Source organism: Sycon ciliatum, chromosome 1 (genome assembly GCF_964019385.1).
Source record: "Sycon ciliatum chromosome 1, ocSycCili1.1, whole genome shotgun sequence".
Lineage (NCBI taxonomy): Eukaryota > Metazoa > Porifera > Calcarea > Leucosolenida > Sycettidae > Sycon > Sycon ciliatum.
Window position 1 is genome coordinate 86,253,856 of NC_088643.1, and position 12,348 is coordinate 86,266,203.

Sequence of the window (12,348 nt, forward strand, 5' to 3'; positions counted from 1 at the left end):
CAAGGTATATTTGATAACATTTAATAACGATAGAATTTTTTACGATACTTCTCCAGACGTTTCGTTGTTCTGAACAACATCGTCAGTGGATAAAGAACTGACGATGACCACTGACGATGTTGTTCAGAACAACGAAACGTCTGGAGAAGTATCGTCAAAAATTCTATCGTTATTAAATGTTATCAAATATACCACTCTTTGGTCTAGAAAGAATACTTTTTGATATTACAATGAGAGTGAATAATCAACGGCTTGTCCACCAACTCTTATTCATGACAAGACTGGATAATGGATATGTACAGTTGAACATCGATTATCCGACCACCTCTGGGCAGACAACTGTCAGGCGGTGTTCAGATAAGGCAAATGTTCCGGATAAGAAAACACACTGTAAATACATGTACATGTACATTGTAAATAGAATAGAGTGCTACTTTTCAAAATTTTCGTATTTTTTGAATGGCTCACTACATGCACAGTGCATACTCTACGGCAAGTGCGCCCAAAAAAACTGTTACGGATAATCGAATGGTCAGATAGTCGATGTGCGGATAATCGATGTTCAACTGTACAAAATTGAAATGGTATGGCAGGCAGCTGCTACGCACAAAGATATGATGCATACGAATGGGATTAGAAGACCAAGTACGAAACATTCTTCGTTTACAGTACTGTATTACAGTAAGTACGTATGTTGGCGGCATGCAGAAGAGCCCAGCTCTGGGGCGATTTGTATGCTCGTGGGGTTATGACATATTAAAGACAATAAAATAATGTTCTGTCAGATGCACGAATAATCTAGTGCACATAGGGATTACTCCGATGATTATGATAACGTTGTCATGCTGCGGGTGAGTCTACCTTAGAAGGTGTCGAATCTATTAAAAATATATATTGGTTAGTTGGTGGCTGGGGGACTTTTTCAGGACCCAAACTTCAAGATACTGCAAATAGATGGTTCCCGAAGCTAGCAGAATGAAAACAAAAATGATTTAAAACAACGCTCTTGAACCCAAAAGAGAAAACAGATATCAAAACTAAAGCCAGTGACAGTGAGGGGGTGGGGAGGGGGTGGGGGGGGGGGGGCAGGAGGGAAAATAAATAGCAGATTAACAAATGAAGCGTGTAGCAAAACATAGGCACACTGATGATGACAATGGTATGAAGTCGATGAAAGATAGACGGGTCGGTCGCAAGGCTTAACTGGCCATTGCCCTAAAGAGAATTGAACAAAGCTAGAAAGATTTGATGGCACTATATTTCAGATACAGGTTTCTTAATCCGTAATGGTTGTTTGCAGGTTTCTTTTGTAGAATGAACCGTGAGCTTGGAAAGTGTTTAACTATTGTCAAGAAATTGTCAGGGAAGAAAGAAAATATCTACAGCTACGGGATGAGTTCCACCAAAAGCAGATCACTGCCCATTTCCCAATGCCGATACGCCACATCGTAGAGGGCGAGTGGGCCATCAAGCAAGACAGTTGAAACCTAAAGTGCCATGTTTCGTGTGCTTACAAAGAGCGGTCTGCACAGCGACGTCATGTGTCCGCTGGGAACGTACGCAGTGCTGCATGCATCCGGAAGTGCAATCGACTCTGGAGCGCGTACTTCTTGAAGTTAGTCCTTCATGCAGAAAAGAAAACATGCGGCACGCACACATAGATATACATGCTAAGCTTAATACGTTATTTGAAGAAACGTTATCGCGAACCTGGTTTGATATGTCTGTGTAAAGATGCGCATACAGATGGGTGGCCAGGTAGCCGTCGTTAAACTTTCTGCACATTATCATACCAAAATTACAAAAACGTCAAACTTTTTGGTTGTTAAACTTTCCGGTTTTACAGTAACTAAAATGGCAAACTGTGCAGATAGACATTCACTGTACAGTCAGACCTCGCTTAACCGCACACATCTGTTTTCCACAAAAATATCCGGATATGCGAGGGAACCGGATAACTGAACACACATACTGTATATGCATGTGGCATGTCAAAAGCAGTGACATTGTACATACATGTAGACGGGTCCTATGCAGTACAACTAGCGTGCACAACATGACTGATTGTTATAGCTAAAACAAGCGAGAAAAATAACAAGTGCATGCAACTGAGTGCTGTCCACATGCACCCAGCACGGGCCAGCAGGTCAAGGACCTCATTTGCCTGTACAACTCCCTGATTCTAGTTTCTGCAAGCCACATGCAACCGGATACGACGAAGCTTTTTGTACACATTTTAACCCGTTTGTATACAAAATCATGCACCGGTATGCGGATCGCGAGGCCCGGTTATGTTGTATGCATAACATATGCTGCACATCGGTAACCAGCGATTTTCTTCCGGATGGCGAGGGATCCGGATAAACGAGGACCGGATAAGCGAGGTCTGACTGTACCACGGTATACACTGTCTTTCATTAATTCTATTGGAAAAACCAAGCATGTCTATATCTCGGACCTGGGTCAGAGAGCATCGCTGAATGCTACAATTTCCTAAGCAAAATGTACTTCTGGCTCCTGCTTCTCTCCGTTGTTCATTTGATATACCTCAAAGCAGGCTGGGAACACTGGCCAGTGCAGAGAAAGAGAGAAAGAGAGAGAAAGAGAGAAACACTGCAGAAGAGACAGCTCTCATGTTTACGTATCACCGGGGACTCCCCTTTCCTCAGTATTAGAAATATCCTGCACATGGGTCTGGTTACTCTGGTAAGGCACTGTCATGAGTCAGTACTATGAATGACCTACAGGTTTGTACTGTTTTTCGATTTTGACAGCATGTTACAAGGCGAGGACGCGTAGTGCTCCTGTGTAACATGCTGTAAAAATCGAAAAACATGTTAAACTACCAAGCAAGGCTTCTGTATATACCAGGTTTGTACTGGTACTTCAGTACCTATGCATGAGCATGCTCACAAACATACCGGGCTATGTCAAAATGCTTTCTGGCTTCATTGTACTGCTCTAGTTTCATGAAGCAAAGACCAATCTCCACGTGGCAATATGGTTGTAAGTAGGCATTCTCCACACCAGAGTTGATGGCACTGTATGGGAAGGAGACGAGGAGATGGAAGAAAGAGAATGAGAGAGAAGGGGGAGGGGGGATAGAGAGAGACCATTGGTTCATCGTCGCTGGGTACTGATCAATATGGAAGTCAACATGTTGACATACTCTGAAAGTCCCGTACTAGTACCCTTTACAGCAGCACAGCAGCGCATACTGGTACTGTTAAAATATAAATATTTTATTATTTTTAGATCAGTGCCACATCGGGGTATAGCCCTTGCTCTTGGGACCAAATATTCATGTTCCAATGTGTTACTGTAAAGGCATTATTCCAACGAGCCGCAAATAGAACGATTTCCTAAAATTGACGGGTTTACGTGTATCAAAGGTAACGATTCTCACTCTCTCAGAGCTCACTACTACACTAGCAACAGCATAGGTATAAATTTAGTACTTCGTATAAGGCTTTTACTGTATTCGTTCGTATGAAACACATGTTTGCCAAACATTTGCCTGGGCATGAGCCACATGATGATGATGTTGGCCCTATTTTTCGTGAAAGGGGTTCCGCGCTGATATTGTCATTGTCATTCTTGGTAGAAGTATGATCACGTGAGTAGCTCTTTCCATGCTTCACATGTATGTATGATATGGTGTCAGTTCACCAGGTTCAGGACACATACGAGATATAACATTACTGCCCACTGTTCTGCTTCCACTGCCGTAGCTGTGATGTACAAGCTCATTGGTTTTCCATCTCTGGCTAGGCAGGTATCAATGAGTCAAGACTCAAAAGCGGAAACAAAAGACTGACGTCATAGATAATCTGCCATGGCCCAAGGGATCGTCAAGTTTCACACACGTGCCAAGTTGGCTACCGGTATGTATTCTTACGTAGTAGTACATGTACAATGAAAAGGGTTCACAGGTAACAACGGTTGAACCCCACTTTAATACTCTGGACAGTCTTGACTCTTATGCAATGACTCCAAGTCAAATATTTAGCACAGGGGTAGAGTAGGTGAGTGGAACTGTCAAAGATGTGATCAGCCTGACAGACACTAGCTAGTACTCACTACTGAAGCATGTCTTGCAGTTTCGCCAGGCCTTCATCAACTTTGCCAGAACAGCGAAGGCAGACACCAAGAAGAAGCTCAGCCAGGCAATGATCGTCTGGATCATCAGCTGCATGGAAATAAGGAGAGTGAACATAGAAAAGCACAGAGAGATAGTGAGTGAGCCAGTTAGAACCTAACGAATCACCAGAGCAAGGCTCATTCTACAACAAGGCCAGCCTTTAATGGCAGGGTGCATGTGTGAGAAATTCTATCGACAAAAAGCAAAGGCAATTGGCGAATATGCTGTAACAACCAGTTAGCTACCGGCCAAGCCATACATGCCTACTGCAAAGGCATGTACTTACAGGCCATACACACTTACAGGCCATACACACTTACAGGCCATACACACTTACAGGCCATACACACTTACAGGCCATACACACTTACAGGCCATACACACTTACAGGCCATACACACTTACAGGCCATACACACTTACAGGCCATACACACTTACAGGCCATACACACTTACAGGCCATACACACTTACAGGCCATACACACTTACAGGCCATACACACTTACAGGCCATACACACTTACAGGCCATACACACTTACAGGCCATACACACTTACAGGCCATACACACTTACAGGCCATACACACTTACAGGCCATACACACTTACAGGCCATACACACTTACAGGCCATACACACTTACAGGCCATACACACTTACAGGCCATACACACTTACAGGCCATACACACTTACAGGCCATACACACTTACAGGCCATACACACTTACAGGCCATACACACTTACAGGCCATACACACAACAATCTCATACTATAGACTCTGCATGCAACCAAAACTTACACACATCCTGACTGGCAGCCCTGCTGACATACGTATACATCTTCTCCAGCAGTTCCTGATTGCGAGCCAAAACCGTGAAGCCACTCCACATCATGTACGCCATTTCCTGTACAGTACCATGCACACACGCACGCACGCACACACACACGCACACACACACACACACACACACACACACACACACACACACACACACACACACACACACACACATGCACACGTGCATGCATGCACATGTGCACACACGCCAGCACCACAGCCATTCTCAAAGGTTTGGATGCAAGCCCGCTACCTGTGAGTGTTGAAGTACAGTTTCGTACTACGTAGCACCCAATTTACTTGTCATGCAAACCAATTCTCATTCATACCTAGGTATTTATATCCCCAAGCAAATGTTGACTTGCCCCTTGCAGTCAAGCACAGTACACCAACAGTACAATCCACAAATGATGGCTTACTGCACATTGCACTCTGTATCAGTGTAAACTACAGTATGCAAGCGGCCAATGACTTACAACAGCTGGTAGGAAGAGATGGCCCTTGCGTAAGAACCGATCGTGTCGCTCGATGGCAAACTTCTCAAATGGCACTGATCGGCCTGCTATTCTGATCTTGTGACCGGGGATTTTCCTGACAATGGACGAGAGAGAAACAGGAAAACAACATGTTACTTCCTCGTTCGGTTCATCAAGCAGCATTACAATTCTCATTCACTTACCTATATTGAGTATATTCCATGCACGCGTGCAGTTTCTATTTTTAATGCATTATGCTGGTCAGTACAGAGGGTGCGCTGTTCAACTTGTACAGAACACATGTGCATAGTAGCTATGGAGAACGAATGCGAAAATCAGAAAAAAATATTTAGAAAAATGATTGAAAATAGATTGCGATCCGGAAAAATAAAAACTTCAGGTTTTCTGAGTACTAGTACTTTACGTGAAAAGGGGTTCCACCAGCCACACATCACATGAAGTCACGGGTGTAGATCTGATGCATACCCTTCAAAGTAGGCAGGTGATCTCCAGAAACCAGTTGCCTTTGAAACAGGAAATTCCCAGGTAAATATTCAACATGGTTGCTGCCATGCACGCGTATGTCGTCATGCGCACAGCATGAGAAACCGGTGGCAGTGAGTGTTGAAATCTTCATGGTGTGTGCCTGTCACTTAGAGCAAAGCTTTACTAGTTACTACAGCTCTATTCTCTTTTTTAACATGCTACCGTGATTATGGCAAGGAAGAAAAGACATTCGAAATCTATTTCAAACAATGTTAGAGCAAGATTCTGTTCAGTCAATTGAGTCTTGTCGCCCCATGAGTGCAGTACCCATGATCACCAGGACACATAAGCACGGCAAGTGAGTAGAGAAAACAAAACAGTGATCACCATGGTCAGCTGCAATGACATCATAATATGGTTCTTACTTCATCAATGCCGATGCTTTGGTGTACTGATCGGACTTGGGATCAGCGTCCATGAGCAACGTCGCTGCTTGCATATACAGATAGGACGACTGCACAACAAAGAAACACAGCCATAAGAAAGCAAGCATGGATCCAGACAACTACGAGCCCACAAGTGTGCACATATCATATATGTGCATAGCAAATAATCAACCAAAAACTCTGGAATCTACAGAAGTACTTCAGAAGTATGTGTACTACGTAGATACAATCATATCAGTGGATAAAAAAATTCTCAACTCCACCAACTTGATAATGAATGGACACTTCAGGTGGGAAAAGTGAACAGTGTGTGCGCGCGCGCGCGCGTGTGTGTTTGTGTGTGTGTGCATGCGTGCGTGTGTGTGTGAAACAAGCGCAGTGTACAACGACAAAACTTACCTTGGACCATCTGCTCTCCTTAAAGAGAGTCTCGGCGAAATCAGATGCTTTCAACCAGTTTTGACGGAAGCTAACGAGTACCACACACATGGAGGCACATCCATTCACATGCGCATTATCACACACAGACACAGACAAACCGAGACACATAGACATAGACACATACACAGACACACACACAAATACATGTGAATACAGAAGAAAAGAGAAAAGAGCGCTCATGTTCCTGAAACTTACCAATGAGACCAGAATATTTCCCAGTAGCAGAGATGATGTAACTGAGGCCACTGCTTCTGACAGGCAACCGACCGACATAGCCACTCCTCAGCCTACCCATAATGAAAGAAAGGTGAGGACGTAAAACAAGGTCACATACTAAACGTGACACTTCACAATAAAAGAAGTCGTACTTCAAAGTACAACATAACTTCATCGATTATGGATATACATACGAACCGTGCCGTACAGAGTCCTTACAAAATTGGCAATGTAAATCCAGCCCAGTGTGCTTCCCTATGCACATCATCATAATGATACATGACGATCACATGATACATGCCAGTCACATGATACATGCCAGTCACATTTTCCATCATTTGCTATGTTGCCATGATGATTCCCATGACATCACTTCAGGTTTTTCTCATCCATCCCTGCGTTAGTTCTCAAATCTAACTTGTTTTTTGTCTGTAGTTCGTTGGCTGGCAAGTTGCAATCAAGAACATTCCGTACTAATTCTGCTTGACCATGCAGAGAAAAGGTTGAAGCCGCAAACATACCTCAGTAAACTGAGTTTTCTCACGCTAGCATAGACGTGTTACCACATGCAATGGTGGGACCAATGTCGCAATGAAAATGATCTTGGTATTGGCAAATAAGCTAGTCCTGGAACGCAACGCAACACCATGCAACAAGTACTTACATCCGCCATCGAGCCTTCAATAACCAGTAATCTGCCTTTGAAGAAGAGGAACAGAGCACCCTGAAACAGAGGAGAGGGTTACATCACAACACAATTACTGTTGAGACTGCAGACCGTATTGATGAATAAAAGAAAGGAAGAATTGCATGAACAGCTAAACAGGAGCAACAGCCTGCCCGACACCTACACTAAATGCAGCGGAAGCTACCCATGGCCACACGTAAACATGCATATGTACATGTGCACACGAAAGGTCACCAAACATGCACACGCATGTACACATACAGGTGTGTGTTAGAGTACACAACCCCCACAGAGTACACAACCCCCACAGAGTACAACTTCGGCTCATGCTCCATGTACTTTACAGCTACTTCGAATCAGGGTTGAGCCAGGTAGGATGTTCTTCGGCAATTGGGTTCGGCTAATTTTCTACAGGTACCATGGGTACATATCGGGCAGTGTTACTATGGAGACACCATTCCTCTTTGAATCCGTCATGTTACAAATGGAACATACCCGTACCTCTTAGTGAATTGGAAAATAAATTTTAATTCCCGTAGCTATGCAGAAGACGTCACGAAGCGTCTTGCGCTAGCCAGAGTCCACAGTGCGTTATCCTCGCTCCAAGAGCTTGCTCGAGATCGTCAACATCGGTCAGATAGAACATGGCATATCAAGTTAGAAAGTGACTCATTGCAAACATGTACTTGTACACTACATGTACATGTTTTTCGACCATACTACCAAGAGTCCATAAGAGTATGCAACTGTGATCTCTTTTCTATGGGCCAGATGCGCGGCGCGCTGCCTTCATTACATCTTTCAGCTGCAGTCCGCGCACTGCGAAAAATCCAACACCGCACTTCCCCTCGTTTGAAATGAACTTTCATACGGAACTGGAATTCACGCGCCGAAATTTAGAGATCGCGTAGGTACTAGAACGAATGGAGGAAAAACGGACGGACTCGTACGAGGAATTTGGGGTTTGAGTGCATGCTTTCCGAGCGTGATGGAGGCAAGTTACGTAATGAAGGCAGCGCACCGCGCACTGACCCATAACCACAGTTGCATACTCTTGTTTACGCACTCTTGATACTACCCATAAGGTGGCCAGATAACACAGGTACGCGGCTACCCGTGCAAAGCCCAAATTCTTATGGCAACACGCATGGCTTGGGTACTAGTAGGCCAGCACAATCGGCTGATGCATGTTTGTAGGGATATCGATGAAGCTGCTCAACGGAGCTGTGCACTGTTGGATATAATGAACCCATAGTAAGCTCCTCAGCATGCACAGAAAGTCAGCTGCACACACATACATTCACACTGTCAGTTGCAGTCCAACACAGACACTGTTCAGCTTACATTGGGATACTTGGTGAGGTTAGTTGTAATAAGCTTCGTAGCTTCTTCAATGTCACCATCGCCGAGGCCTGTCCAAGTAAATCGAGCAGATGATACCAATAAGTCCCATGTAATGCTCTGGCCGGGACACTACATGTAGTACTGTCCACCTAGTAAACCAATAAACTACAAGACACCATACAGCTTGGTCCGCACGATAGCCAAACAATTCACAGCCTATTCTCTGCCACTCACCAAGCATATACGGTATGATCGTGTGGAATGTTAGCAAAACAAGGCGGGCGGAAAATGCCCGCAGTGACTCGGCGTAAGCACAGTCATTGAGCAACTTGAGGCCGAGACCCTACAGTGATAGCGGAAAACAAGTGTAAGAAAACAAGTGCAGGAAAATAACATGCCAACACCAAGCAGAAAGCATTTCTCATCAGTGCAAAAGTACCTAGCCTGATCTGATGATTCGCATATGCAGCTTAGTCCGGGGGCCAGGTGGCACGGGTGTTCAAAATATGGCAAGAGTCGAAAGTCTGACGAGTTAAATGTTGAACGATTTGCAATTTGCCCCACTGCACTAAGCGAGCACAGAGTTTAAGGACCCTGCCACAACACACCCGTCTTTTATTTCTCCAGTACAGAGGGGGAGGAGGATAAGCACAAGAGCCTTTTGTGCTCAGTTATCGCAAATTCTGACCGCTTATTATCTAGCTACAGTGTTGGACAGTGACTCATTTTGTGTCCTTTATATTTTTTACACTTATTGTGTGCAGAAATAAACATCAAAAACTGATATGATACACGCCATTACATGGTAATAGAGGTCGGTATGACCGAGGGTACAAAACCAAGAGTGTGCAACTCCTAACTCGAACTGTGATGGGTTCACCCACGGCGGAATTTTCTTTATTAGATCATTCTTTGGCAGAAGTATGATCAAGTGCGTCTGCTTTCCCACGCTTGTTTTGTGGATACGGTGAGAGTTTATCAGGTTCAGGATACATCGATCTATTGTCCGTTGTGCTGTTCCGACTACCGTAGCTGCGATGTACACATTATTTGTACTTTGTTCTCTGGCACGCATGATGGCATTAGTGAGCCAATAGCCGCGGAAGACTGATGTTGTTAAAACATTTTGCCGTGGGTTGGGGGATCGTAGAGTTGCACACTCTTGGACCTTGGTTATGTACTCTTGGTATGATCCATGAAAACAACCACAATAGCCTTTTACAAACTCTATTATAGTTATGTGTTTTCCAAACTTCCAACATTCCCTGTACTATCCTGATGAGAAGGGAAAGACAACGTTTGATAGATGAAAGGAAGTGTCTACTTGATTGTGTGGATTTGGGTCTTTGCATGCGAAGTTATAGATTGCGAAATAGCCTTAGAATTAGAATTTAGTAGTAGTAGTATTTATTATTTTACTACGGCAATCCCCACAGACTGTGAGTCTTTTTACAGGGTAGAATTTGTGTTTTATTACCATGGTAAATCGGTACGTACTTTGATTGAACTTCCCCGTCCCTGTTGCAGACCCCCTCCCCCCAATAGGATCATCCAGTGGCAGCTAGAGGTCTGTGCAAGCTCCTAGTGACATTTTCTATCGACTCATGTCATCAAACCTTGGTACCCTTCAAACGAGAGGCATTTCACTACTATATCTACGGTCCCCGGAGTAGTTTGGCAACGGAGTACAAGAACTACTTTAAGGCAAAAACATGTTGCGGACACCAGCATTGAACACTGACATTCAGAATAACATACGTACTCTGTCACCAGAGTATCCGATAAATTCTAGAAGCTGGAGTACTCTTGCAGGAAGTAATGACATTGCCTACAGTCAACACAAAGATGGGAGAAGAATACATCACACAGATCAGCATTAGCGAGAACAGGAGAACTGTAAATACACTTGATGAGGATGATCATTGATGATGACGTATCAAGGCTAAATACGATGAGGACAAGTGCACACCAGTTCAACTCCAGGGGCGGATCCAGGAAGGGTTTAAATTTCGTAAATGTGCTACCGGCAACCATATGCGTGTCCATGTACATGTATCAGCTATTCAGTTTTTGATTATACTGGAACCCCCTGTAGAGATCGCTGGATCCGCCGCTGAACTCAACGTGTAAACACAGTATCTGATCCTGCCAGACAATCTCAGCCTACAACATAGATGATCGTAGCTGGTTGAGGGACAATCAGCAACAATATAGTTGGGCCTGGCCTTCGTGATATACTACCAAGTACTAGTACCACTAACCAGATTGAAGGTTCCAAAGCCATACTTGACACCCTGGGCAAACTCATGATCACATCTCCCACTAGTGCTCATAAGATCGTAGCATTCCCTGCAGGAAGAAGGAATACATGTACAAGGTGAGAGCAGTACACAAGTTGGACTACGCAACTCTAACAGAAAGGGATCAGCCTGAACCGGGGAAGGATGGCAGCGGAGCAAAGGGAACGGTGCTCTAAAGGATAATTTCACACAAACATACGAAGAGAGGTAACGCTGAATACTGATTCTAAACGCAGTGCCCTGCCTCAACGTTGCACGTTCTTGATGGTCCACATAATTAGTATCTGGGATGGAGTTAAACATTAGTTCAAGGTTCAGTAGTAGTCAAGGAGTGCAAATGAAAGGAACCATGCCAAGTAACCTTCATGAAGATAATAATTTAATTGGAGCTATAAAAAGTATGAGTGCTGCAGACATCACCACGCAATATGACAACGTATAAGAGGTTCTCCCCTCTAACAAGTTGTCATGTTGCGTGGTGATGTCTGCAGCACTCATACTTTTATAGCTCTAATTAAACCATGCCAAGCTCGATCATTGCTGCCAAAAGCACCCACAGCATACTTATAAGATTTATAGCAAGCACGTATCCGCAAACCACCTCGAGCAAAACTGATGAGGCCTTCATCCTGTGTAGGGAGGAACATTGTCACAGAACAGAGGAACCAGAGTCAGACAATGAGGCCAGGTAACTTCCTGGCTCACCACAGCAACACAGCAACAACGCCTAGGTGACATATGAGAAGAAAGGAACTTCAACAATAACGGTGAACAAGTGAACAAAACAAGGACGAGCAGAAAGCATGCCAAATCTCGGATGGATGGATGGTTATGCGGATAGATACTAGTAGATGGATGGTTATGTGGATAGATGGATGGATGAAGGTAGCAGCACACACCTGTAGAAACGTAATAACACCACGCAGCAGCAAGCATTCTGTGTAGATAAGCTCCGCAGCTTTCTCATCTGA

At 44.2% G+C, this 12,348-nt stretch overlaps 1 protein-coding gene across 1 annotated transcript in view; it reads right to left on the bottom strand.

Annotated features, from left to right (window-relative positions):
• Nucleotides 1-540: 540 nt before the first annotated feature.
• Nucleotides 541-12,348, bottom strand: part of LOC135806084 (tetratricopeptide repeat protein 39B-like) — a 17,789-nt gene continuing 5,981 nt past the window's right edge. The window contains exons 7-21 of the mRNA XM_065320230.1: nt 12,277-12,344; nt 11,942-12,006; nt 11,339-11,426; nt 10,840-10,905; nt 9,312-9,420; nt 9,078-9,145; nt 7,710-7,769; nt 7,025-7,116; nt 6,788-6,857; nt 6,368-6,456; nt 5,457-5,571; nt 4,942-5,047; nt 4,081-4,189; nt 2,922-3,041; nt 541-1,622 (exon numbers count right to left, since the gene is read on the bottom strand). Coding sequence (XP_065176302.1) covers nt 1,538-1,622; nt 2,922-3,041; nt 4,081-4,189; nt 4,942-5,047; nt 5,457-5,571; nt 6,368-6,456; nt 6,788-6,857; nt 7,025-7,116; nt 7,710-7,769; nt 9,078-9,145; nt 9,312-9,420; nt 10,840-10,905; nt 11,339-11,426; nt 11,942-12,006; nt 12,277-12,344 — 1,310 coding nt within the window. The 3' untranslated portion in view covers nt 541-1,537. The remainder of the gene's footprint in view (nt 1,623-2,921; nt 3,042-4,080; nt 4,190-4,941; nt 5,048-5,456; nt 5,572-6,367; nt 6,457-6,787; nt 6,858-7,024; nt 7,117-7,709; nt 7,770-9,077; nt 9,146-9,311; nt 9,421-10,839; nt 10,906-11,338; nt 11,427-11,941; nt 12,007-12,276; nt 12,345-12,348) is intronic.